The sequence below is a fragment of the Belonocnema kinseyi genome, chromosome 6 (genome assembly GCF_010883055.1).
Source record: "Belonocnema kinseyi isolate 2016_QV_RU_SX_M_011 chromosome 6, B_treatae_v1, whole genome shotgun sequence".
In the NCBI taxonomy this organism is placed as follows: domain Eukaryota; kingdom Metazoa; phylum Arthropoda; class Insecta; order Hymenoptera; family Cynipidae; genus Belonocnema; species Belonocnema kinseyi.
Genome location: NC_046662.1, coordinates 133287904 through 133300436, shown reverse-complemented (window position 1 = coordinate 133300436; position 12533 = coordinate 133287904). Strand labels below are relative to the sequence as shown.

Below are 12533 nucleotides of genomic sequence, written 5' to 3'. Positions count from 1 at the left end.
CTTCTTGACTTCGAGAAGCGAACCATGTTCGTTATCGAATTTTCGGCACCAGCTGACAAAAACATCATAGCCAAGTAGAATGAAAAGAAAGAGAGGTATCGACACCTTATACGGGAGATGCAACGATTGTACCCGGAATATTCTGTTAAACTGATCATCCTTATCATCGGCGCTCTTGGAGGTGCCAAGCTTTCACTTGCTAATAGCCTAGAAAGTATCCCTGCGTGTCAACAATATGCTAGAACACTTGTGGGAAAAATGCAGAAGGCGGTTGTCATTGGGTCGCTCCGTGTTCTTAGGGTGCACGAGGCTTTTGCTGGATCGTCGTATTGATTCCTTTACAGACTGTAACCACCTATCTCACGGTTGTGAGACGTGGTTGTGGCTGAAATTTTACCGCGATTTCGCTGGAAGCGGGTGCAATTTTTCAGATTAGCACCCGCTCCCGGCGAAATCTTGCGGTTGTCCTTATGACAAATTTTTAATTATACATACATACACATATATATATATAGATACATATATAACGTAACATTTAGAATAAAAATGATTCAATAATAAAAATAATTACAATTTTTATTTTTGATTAAAAGTTTAATAATAAATGATATTATTTTTCGTCTATCTTTTTCTGAATATCGACACGATTAATACATAATATTAATTTGAAACAGATTATTAGCTAAGGTTAGTGGAATTTTCTGATTAAAAAAACTGATTGTAATTATTTTTATTATATAATCATTTTTATTCTAAATGTTACGTTGTGTGTGTGTGTGTGTGTGTGTGTGTGTGTGTGTGTGTGTGTGTGTGTGTGTGTGTGTGTGTGTGTGTGTGTGTGTGTGTGTGTGTGTGTGTGTGTGCTTATTTGTATAATGAAATTCATGTAAAATATTAATAATATTGATATTAAATGGCTCCTAATATAGAATATGTTGAATACAAAGAGCATCCTGTAATCATTATTATTATACAACCAGCTGACCTTTAAAAACATAATAATAATAAATTAGAATAATTAGGTATAATTTATTATGCTGTATTTAATATAATAAAATCGTATAGTTGAAAAAAATCATTAAAATCAATGCCAAGTTAAATAATTAATTTTAAACCGCAGTGGGAAGTTAAACAATTAATGAATTTTACAACTTAATAGTCGAAATACTTTGTTAAACATTATTTATTTTGTCAAAAACTAAATTTTTTATCTGAAAATTCCAGTATTCCATTCACTTCGGTTTAAAAATAAATTATTTTGTTAAAAACTAATTTTATAATCTGAAAATTTTTTTTGGGTTGAAAATATATTTTTTCAAGTATAATATTCTTCTAGGCAATCGGATGAAAATCCGTATATTCTATTACATTGTCAACAGACAAATTTTCTACCAAATAAACTAATGCATTTTTAACTATTCTACGGAAAATTCCATAATGCTATCTAGTCAGGGTTAAAACAAACGAATATCTGCTGCAACTTAGTCTAATTTGAATATTTTAATTGCAAGTTACATATCGTTGGAATCGCAAAAAACATAGATTCCGAATACAATATTTTTAATTTGCTGATTGCAAAACTATAACATTTTTATGTATGGCATTTTATGCCTCATTAGGCCAAAGCCCCCCCCCCCCCCCCCCCCCCCCCCCCCCCCCCCCCCCCCCTACCCGCTGACGAAGCTCGGCATACGACCATAAATAACAAGCAGAGAGGCTGAAATTGAATAAGAATTCGATCACAAATAACAAGCAGAGAGGCTATATCAATAGTGCAGCCGACACTCAAGGGTCCTTTGTTAAGCTTTCGTATTAAAATTTAGAAGTAGATTTTTTTTAATTTCATAGTTAACAGCCTAAAACATAATATTAAAATTGGAATTAATACTACGTTTCTCGTAAATGGAATGAGATACGCCAAATCTCTGATTATCTCTGAAACTAAATTATTCAAATCGACCCTGCTTAGAGGCTCAAATGGGCCAGGCTATTTCGCTGGAGAATACTCAGAGATTTCTATCGGTAGGGTAATGTTTCGTTTTCTGTCGTCCTTCACAAAACTGGCACAGCGAATTTGTATGGCAATTCACTCTCTGCTTTAAGCTCGGAAAAGTGGGTCGTTGTCATGGGATGTGGTGGGACGTAATATGCGACCAATCTCGCTGTGAACCCTGACCCTACTATAGAAATCTCTGAGTATTCACTGAAGATTCTTAGGCTCAGAAATGCTCCAGAGAATATTGTTCGTAGGTATTCAGGTAGATATTTGTAAAGATACAGGTAGCTCGTTTAAATAGCCTGAAGGCTTTAAAATGTCCTTTTTGAAATTAAAATAAGAATTCGATCATATATAACAAGCAGAGTGGGTATCTCAGTATAGTAGCCGTCACTCACTAAGGGTCGTTTGTTAAGCTTTGGGATTAAAATTTACAAATAGATTTTTTAAATTTCAAAGTTAACAGCCTAAAACATAATAATTCGCAATCTACTAGTTTCAATTATTTCAGATATCTAACTTTTGTTTTAGATGTTTAAAATAAGAATGAATATAACGTATCTCGTAAATGGAATGAGATACGGCCAAGACAGACAGCATTTCTTAATTCAGCTCCAAATAGTATATCAATATACAAGTTATAATTATAAAATATATAAAATAAGAAAATTCATCAATTAAAGAAAAGTGTTGATAATCTTGAGAAAAATTAAAAACAGGAGACGTGTTATTGACGGCCAACTACAGTGAATAGCTCTTCCAGCCCGGTACGTGATGAATACAATAGGACCATGAAATGACCGTCGCATCCCTCTTAAAAGGAACCAAATCTCTCTGACTATCACTAGAGACGAAATCATTCAAATCGAGTCTGAAGATCTTGAAACGGGCCAGGCTTTTTCGCCAGAGAATATTTCTGAAATTTTCTATCGGTAGGGGAGATCTAGAAACGCTCTGTATAATGTTTTAAAATCAAATCAATACTTTCAAAGAAAAATGATAAAAACCTATTTCGCTTTTCTATCTTTCGCCTGGCGCAAGTCTTAATATTAATTGATTTAAGAAAGATTTTTAAAGTAAATTGTGATATGAAAATACACATTTGCCCGTTGATCCTAAATTTAAATTCTATTTTTTTTTTGTTTTTTTTTTTACCCAACCTTGTATATGTATGTGACCGTCCATAAGCAAAGGGGCCTAAGTTAAAAAAATGAATTTTTAGTTCTTTGCGTTAGTCGATAGTTTTCAAGTTACTCTTTTAAGATGAAAATAATACTTCTTTCATTTGCAAAATTCGAATTTTTACTAAACTGTAAATTATAGTCCCCTTATGGATTTCCTGTTTTGGACCGCCTTTTTAATCCCTCTTCCTGTAAAGAATGTAGATCCCGGATGTTAGTTCCCTTTCTTTCCGGACGGTAACACAAACTACTATCGGCATGAAAATGATAGGCATCTGCCTTTGAAGCTTAACTACTCAGCCAAAAAACATACAAGTGCAATACAAAGATAGGTATATGAAAGCTAAAAGTGCTCTACGCAAATGACCTGACGTTTGTGTAAAAAATGTGTACTTTGCAGATTGAAAAATGTAAAAAAAAGGTAAGGAGTTTCGGGTCGAAGAAAGGCATCAACGGTCGGCAATAAAAAAGCCCCCCCCCCCCGCTTTCTGACACTTGTTTTCCAACAAAAAAAATGTCTAAAAATATCGCGATTTTCACAAAAAATAAAACCATCTCATCCTTCGGGGTGATTGAAAATAATTACAGAGTCTATCCGTTACAGTTTGCAGTTTGAATCGCTTTAATATCTTGATCAGAACTGAAGATAATATAGTTGTATATTTTTGTACTTTTAAGCAACAATTTTTATTATTTCTCAAATTTCTCAACTACAACTGGTTCACAACAGTTTTCCTCATAGTTATGCATTTTTTCAATTTTTTCCCATTGCTCCTTGTATAAGAAATACTGCTCTAAACTTGACTGTTCTTAAAGGGATCCGAAAATCCTTACTTTTTTTTTACAATTTTCAGTCTGCAAAGCACACATTTTTTTACATAAACGTCTTCAATCTCATTTACTTAGAACACTTTTACCTTTCATATGACTATCTTTTTATTGTGCTAGCTTTTTTTTTGCTGAGTTGTTAAGCTTCAAAGGCAAATGCCTATCATTTTCTCGCCGATAGTAGGTCAGTGGTCGGCACGCTCTTGACCAAGTCAGGGTGGCCTGACCAGGCTGACCAACGATCTAGTTTCTGGTCAGGTACCTGCGAGCTTAGACAGACCATCCCTTTCCTTAGGGATCCTTTGTTGTGAAATGGGTAAAAAATTTTAAATAGAAAAATTCTAATTCTGCAATCAGTGAATTGAAAGTAATATATTTTGAATCTACGTATTTTGCCGATTCCAACGATATGTAATTTATCTATAAAGGTTGAAAATTTGAGAAGTATGTAGTATTAAAATGAATATTAAGCTGAAGTTTTTCGATAATAAACTCCTTCAAATTTTCAACTTTTCTAGGTAAGTAATATATCATTGGAATCGACAAAATTCGTAGATGCTGTTTATGCTATTTTCAAAACTATAGTTGAAAAATTAAAAGTGTTTATATTTCCTTATTTTGACATTCCTATAGACAAACCTCTCCTGCTAGAGTAAGCTCACTCACACTGAGGTCAATGAATAGATCGAAAGTAGTAGAAGCCCCCTTGGAAGCGGTTGCCATCCATGACGATGACACAGGCTCCAAGTAGAATCATGTTATATTCATGTAAAATCTTTCAATGTACGATATCACGATTTTACGCTATTATAATGCGGTAATTACGATATATAGCGTTAAAGCGTTAAAGCTTTAATAGAGAATGTCTCGAAAATGATTAGAGATAAATGATTTTAATTAAAGGTCTCGAAATTTATCTTGATTTCTTCTACAATTTGAGATAATCTTTCAAACATAATGATCTTAACATACGATCAAAAATATGAAAAATACATAGAATACAAATTTTTAAATTAAATTGACCATCGCAATATTATTCCTTTTGAGAATCTGGGCAATTTTCATTTTTTGCGATTTGCCTTAAAATAAATATTTTAAAACTTATTAGACAATTTTTAACCACCAATAACTTTCATATTATTGATTTTCTGGCAAATTGTAAAAGGTGAAACTTCTGTTTATTTACCAGAGAAATAAAATTGCGATGGTAAGCTCAATGAAAGAAATATTATTTTGTGTATTTTCGATATTGCTGATAATATGTTACTATTTTTACATGACTTGGAACCAAAAACCAATGAGATATTTATTTAAATCGGTTTACTATAACTCTTAATTGGTCACAGAAAGTTTCGCAAGCAAGCAAGAATTTCGGTACTATTTGAATCAAGAATATATTTACTCTAAGCAAAAAACTATTGAGTTAATTTGTTCGAGTATACTTATTTGCGTCACGTTAAATAAAATATTGAATTAAGAATATTATATTCTTATGATAATTAACTAAAACTCTAACAAAATGTTTCTTGATCTAAGTAAATTCATATACTTATTTTCACTACTTTTTTAATTGAAACAATGTTCATGTTCTTGAGACGAGAAAATTAATGTATTCAGCGAAGAAATAATTTCTCTTAGAACAATGCTTGAATATTTTCCTTCAAATAATTATTAATTTGAAACGAATGTGATAGAATCACATCAATTTTGTCAACATAAGAACTGTAGACTTGATACAGTAGACATCATACACATACTATGAAAATTAATATATTAGTCTATATTAATTTAATTCTTACTGCATAAGTATCTTATTCAATATAATAATCGACAAGTTGACATGTTATGAAGGTGGTTGTCTTCGCCGCTAACAATGATTTTGAAATTTGCAACTTTAATAGACTACTAACTTTAGGCTGACACACAAATCAAATCACTCATAAAACTATACAAAAATTATAAGTTTATTGCGTCGGTAAGTTTTTCGTGGCAAGAAATTAAAATTTTTTAATAGATTTGAAAAAAAGTGTTTTTAATTTTGAAATAATTATGCAAGACTCAAAAGTCATTCCATTCCTAAAATCATTAAAAGGTTATAAATTTACTGCGTCTATAATTTTTTTCGCTTAATATTTTTATGTATTAATTTACTCAAAATTAAACCATTTCGAATGTTTTTAACCGTGAAGCATTTTTGTGAATTGGAAAATGACTGAGAATTTTTTCCTCGATTAAAACGGCCACCCTGAAATTATTTTTGTTTAGTGTTCAAGGTAATAAAAAATTATCTGAACTTAGAATTAACAATAAATATTCCTGCTAAATACAGGAATTCTTTATTCAATAAGGAAATATTACTATTTTAGATTCAGCTCGATAAAAATTGATTTCTAAAAAGTTAAAAATTTTGTTATGTGAACCTTATTTAATTTAAATTAGAGTTGTAAGATATAGTTGTATTTTGTTTTCACAAAGTCTTCGTTTTCGATAATAGCAGTTTTAAAATCACAGAAATGGCAAATTTCATGAAAGTTAAAGTAAAAAAAATAGTTTTGAAAATATAAAATGATCATGTGTTATTCTAATTTAAACTAAATGAATTTCAGGCAACAGGTTTTAGTAACTTTAGAAAAAAATGGTAATTTAGCCGAATTCAAAGAATTAATTTTTCCTTAATGAAAAACAAATTCCTTTATTAGGCAAGAATTTTAAAAATAATTTTCAATTTTATATTCTTACTTGCTATCTGAAATAGTTAATATCTTGTTTTATATTTTTACGTTATTAATTGGCATTGCAATGCTTCCCGCGTACTGTATCGCGCACATAATGTTGCTATTTTAAATAATTAAGTAGAAATTTAGGTTTTTTTAAAATAAATTTAACAAAATTATGTTTTTCAGTCAATGAATTCAATGATCATAGAAAATTTCGTACTTACATAATTTTTTTTATTATGTAAATAATAAAAAATAGATATATGACAGCATAAAACAAAGTTATAAGCTTTATAAAATGCTTTAAAATACAATTATTACATTTTCTTGATATTTTAAAAAAATGTATGCATTCTTAAAGCAAAATATTTTAAAAAATTCAATAACATTTTTAAAAAGTTTATATTAAGAATGCATTTCATTTTATAAAGGAGCAGTTAAAAAATTGACACTTAAAAATTGTTTTAATAAAATAATTGAGAATGCAACAAGGAAGCAAACAAATATTTTTCAGCCGACCACCGTGAGATCGTTTTTAACCTGCAAGTTTTTGCACTAAACGTTTCTGTACAGAATTCTTGTTTCATCTGATTTCATCGTATTTTATATTTAAAAGAAAAATAAAGTATCGAGCATTTTTTTAAATGGGTAATATTTAAACTAGCGATCAATTGTATCTACATATTTTTAATTATTTTTTAGGCATTGTTATTTTAAATTAAAAACTGAGTTAAAAAGTATTATAAAAGAATTAAATCAATTGAAAACTGTGCGTTTTACAAAGGTTTTTAAAAATCAGAAAATATTTATTCGTCACTGAGGTTATTAAAGCGTCTTTGAACTTAAAAGTTCTTTATTTTTATATGCTTTAGGTAGTTTATAAGCGGATTAAATTTTTAAAGAAAAAAGTATTGAGCCCTTTGTAAAATAAGTAAAGTTCAATTATTTTTTGCATATTTTAAATTGCTGTTTTAGGAAAGCAATTCCATATTCAAATCTTTGTACAAAAAGTTATGATAAAAGAATTCTATAAATTGTAAACTGCGCGGTCTATGAAATATTTAAAAACAAAAAGTATTAAATGCCTCGTTAAATAAGTGAAACATATTTCGCTTTTTCAAATATGAAAAACTATTGTTTAAGAAATGTTATTTTGCATTAAAAATTGAGTAAAAGAGTATCATATACTATAGAAGAGTTGGATAAATTGAAAACTACGCTTTTTACGGAGAATTTCCATTTATTGTTCATTACTCTTAGATATTTTAAAACATTTAAAAAATCAAAAAAAAAAAAAAGTATCGACCCTTTTTTGAAATAAGTAAAATTCAATTCTAAAATTTTTCTAAATAAAAAATGGTAAATTAAAGTTAAGTTCAACAACTTTTAGTTTGAAGTTGGTTGAGGCTCACCATATAACTTGGTACGACCCTGCCTTGAAATTCTTACCCAAACTTTTGTCACCGAAATCCAAGTGCTTCGATAGCGAAGTCGGTAGAGCGCGCGGTTAGTACACAGTAGTTTAGGTAGTTTAGGTAGGGAGGGTTCAATTCTCGGCGAGTGCGATTTTTCAAAGTGTTTAGGCGTACGATTACATCTGTAAGTAACAGTGTACGCGAATTGCGTACTTTATTCATTTCAAAAATGAAGATTATATGACAATAATTTCGAAAACAATTTTTGTTGTTGAGAAACAGTGTTCAGTTGAGGCACTAGTCTATTGCTCCGATACTACATATTCTTATATTAAGAAAATATATTCTTGAAGTGTATCAGAAATGATTTCTTGGAAGTAAACTATGTTCTGAATTTGAATGCATCTCTATATGAAGTAACACAATAAAGTTTTGGAATAATAAAATGCGATATTCTATCTAAGAATACATTTTCTCAGATTGAGAAAATGCCCTACCGAAAAGAATCTCTGAGTATATACTAAAAATTCTTTAGGTCAGAGAAGCTCAGAGAAATTCTTCGCAGACACTCAGGTAGATATATTTTAAGTCCAGGTAGTTCTTTTAAATGTTTTAAAGGGTTTAAAATGTCCTTTCCGGAATTGAAATAGCAATACGATCATAAATAACAAGCAGAGAGTCTGAAATTGAATTAAGAATTCGATCATAAATAAAAAGCAGAGAGGCTATATGAATAGAGTAGCCGACAATCAAGAGTCCTTTGTTAAGCTTTCGGATTAAAATTTAGAATTAGATTTTTTTAATTTCATATTTACAAGTCTAAAACATAATAATTCGGAATCTACGGGTTTTGATGATTTCAGATATCTAACTTTTTTTTTTAAATGCTTAAAATTGGAATTAATACGTTTCTCGTAAATGGAATGAGATACGCCAAAAAAGACAACATTTTTTAATTCAACTAGAAAATTGTATATTAGTATATAAGTTATAATTATAAATATGTATAATGAGAAAATTCATCAATTAAAAAAAAAGTGTTAATAATTTGAAGAGAAATTTAAAAAGGGAGAGCGGATTAGCCACGGCCAACTACTGTAAATAACTCTGCCCGCCCGGTACGTGACGAATACAAAAGGAACATTATATTACCGTCGCACCACTTTTAAAAGGACCACTAAAAGGATCTTGAAAAGGACCCAAATCTCTCAGACTATTTTCGAGACTATATTGTTTCAAATCGACTCTATTTATAGACTAAAATTGGCCAGGCTATTTCGCTCGAGAAAACTCAGAGATTTCTTTCGGTAGGGTGTACGCTTGTTCCAGGCATACGGTAGCCAGTACTTCTTTATTTAGAGCACACTCATATTCTATCGTCCCCATTCGCACCTGCGATTGACTTGAATCAAGTAATATTTTCTTGATTCAAGAACAATTTTTTTCAGTGTAGACTAGTCTACTGCAATTACTACATGACATGGAATTTCATATATAGGGGTATTAAGATGTTCAAAAAAAAGTTTTCCGTATTTTTCAACAGCAGAAATATTGTTCTCATTTTTATAGTATTTTACGAGTTTTCAAACAAAGTTACTTAAGAAATACATCAGAAGAACAGTGCTCTCATCTGGTTGACAGCAACTGATATTATTTTCTGATACAGACCTATAACAGTGCTGCTATCATACTTTTTCTGAGCATTTTTGTCTACAAGATTAGTTTTTTTATATGCTTATACCATAATTAACACCCTGCACAATCTGATAATATGAAACATTGCATCCTAACCTACTGACTGCTACACTATATAAGAGAACTGCTATCATAGAATAGAGCTCGGAACGGCCCTGCACGAAAGGGTTTGCTGGGCCGCATCCGAGATGAGCCGGAACCCCCCGACGGGTCCCGAAGTTATGGGCGATGGGACATTCCGCCGTCAGTCTGTGCTAGCTAGCGCTCGTGAAAACCACGCCACAGGTATCGGGCCTCAGCTCACTGTAAGTGGGAATAAATGCCGTATTATTTGTATCACAATCTCTCATTTTATTGTGTCTGTACCTATTTCTCGGCACTTTATTTCAATATTTCCGTCCTCGGCATTAGCCGTAACAACTAAGAGGTTAGGTTAATGCACAGAAAGAGGTGGCTCATCCTGCCCCATATGAAACTTTTTAGTCAGATCAAAATTTCACGTATTTCTGTTTTACAATGATATATAAATCTATTAAAAACTTAAGGTTTAATAAATTATTATCTTATAATCTATCTAAATAACCACTGGAAACACATCTAATATGTGATTTTTTGTGATTCTTGAACTTTATAAACAAATGCAAATTAGCAGAATACAGATTTTAAAATTGTTACTATCTTTTTTTCCAAATTTATTCAACATTAAGCGAAAAATTTTTTAAAAAGAAGTTTGTTAACGTTCTTCCTGGTATTAACACAAAAAACGGTTACAAAAGAAATTTTAGCGTACTAGAAACAAGAGGTGTCTCATCTTACCCCCTGTGTTCATCTCGCCCCACCATACCCTATTTATATATAGTTTTTGACAAATATATTTAATTGAGTCATGAAAACTTCCGGTAAAAAATAATTTTTGTCTAAAATTTAGTAATCAATAAATAAAAAATAAAAATTTCTTCTTATATCTAGTACATAATTTTTAGCATACTATTTCTCATTTGTGAAATTTAGTTGCATTCTTTCACTTTATTTAGAAATAATTCTAGTTACATGGAAGATGGAAAATGGGTGCGACGACACACGCGCGCGCGCATGTGTTTTTCTGTGTGTGACCGCCCGCGAAGAAAGGGACCTTACCCGCCAAAGCTGAATTTTACAGTACGGGCGATCGTAGCCGAGTCTGCAAGCAGGCATTGAGTAGTGGAGGAGGCGTCAACGAAAAGCACCACCACCACTTACCAATACATGCTTGCAGCTTAATAACAAAAAAAGTGATCAACTTTAAAAATGTATGATTTTTTCAAATGCAAGAGGAACTCAACAACTGTCGATTGGTGTAAAAACCTAAAAATCGTTTCTTGGTGCGTAAGGTCCCTTTCTTCGCGGACGGTCACACACACACACACACACCCACATATACACTAGCAGAACCGGGCAAGCCTTGCTGTGGTTCAGTTGTAATACGTTGAATTAATATTATACTAAACTATTTGAGACATCGAAGCGTGGTACCATCTATTGGTTGCTTACATAACCTAGATGACGTAAAATGCTGCAGTGTCGATCAATAAACTAACTTACACCGCCATCTGCTAGAAACTGATGGAACTTGCAAATAAAAACATTTAATTTGCAATAAAAAAATATTGTGGTAATTGATTGAGATAAAAAGTATCCTATCCGTCAAGTTGGACCAAATTACACGCAGTATACAACATTTTATCAAGATCGGTTAAGTAGTTTCTGAGTTTAGTGTCGAAAAACATCGTGACACGAGATTTATATATATATATATACATATGTATATTGATATTTTTTGATAGGTGGATCAAATGAATAAGATTGTAGAAGTATTGGGTATGCCACCAAAGCACATTCTGGACCAAGCGCACAAGGCGCGGAAATATTTTGACAAAGTTCCGACGGACGGCTCGTATATACTGAAAAAGTCTAAGGATGGAAAAAAGTACAAGCAGCCTGGTACGAGGCGGCTACATGACATCCTAGGCGTTGAGAGCGGAGGTCCTGGAGGCAGAAGATTAGGGGAGCCTGGACATTCGGTATCCGATTACCTTAAGTTCAAGGATCTGATTCTAAGGATGTTGGATTTTGATCCAAAAACGAGAGTCACGCCTTACTATGCGCTGCAGCATAATTTTTTCAAAAGAACAGCGGATGAAGGGACCAACACCAATATCGCGGCAGCCAATAGTGCGAATACTAGTCCTGCTGTTGTAACGATGAGTCAGGATCATGGTGAGTTACATCAATTTTTTTCCTTCCATTTTCCTTTCTTTAATTTTTTAGATTCTTTGGTTTTATCAGTTCATGTCATGATATCTTTGGTCGAAAAAAACTAAACAGCATTTTGAAACTCTTAAGAACATTGATTCCAAACATGCTGAAAGACATTGCACAGTGTTCAACGAGAGAATAAACTTTTTGCTCGCATAAGCCACCAAGTGGGGAGACGCGTGCTCCGGTTTCTCCTGGAGTCAATCAAAAGAACCAATTGGGTCTGGTTGGGACCCTCAATCAGTCAGGCACGCATCTTCTAAAAAGTATAAACTAATTTTTCTACAAATACACCGTTTATTTTCTTTTAATGTTGCTTTTTTATTCTAAAATGATCTATTTATCTAAACAAATATTTTTGGAACGCTGAATTGCGTAGGGTGGCGCTTATCAAGGGGAGGGGGGG

General features: G+C 31.9%; 1 protein-coding gene across 1 annotated transcript in view; it reads left to right on the top strand.

Moving 5' to 3' along the window:
* Window positions 1-12533, top strand: part of LOC117175704 (serine/threonine-protein kinase minibrain) — a 349640-nt gene that overhangs the window by 182106 nt on the left and 155001 nt on the right. The window contains exon 6 of the mRNA XM_033365467.1: window positions 11656-12088. Within this exon, the coding sequence (XP_033221358.1) occupies window positions 11656-12088 (433 nt within the window). The remainder of the gene's footprint in view (window positions 1-11655; window positions 12089-12533) is intronic.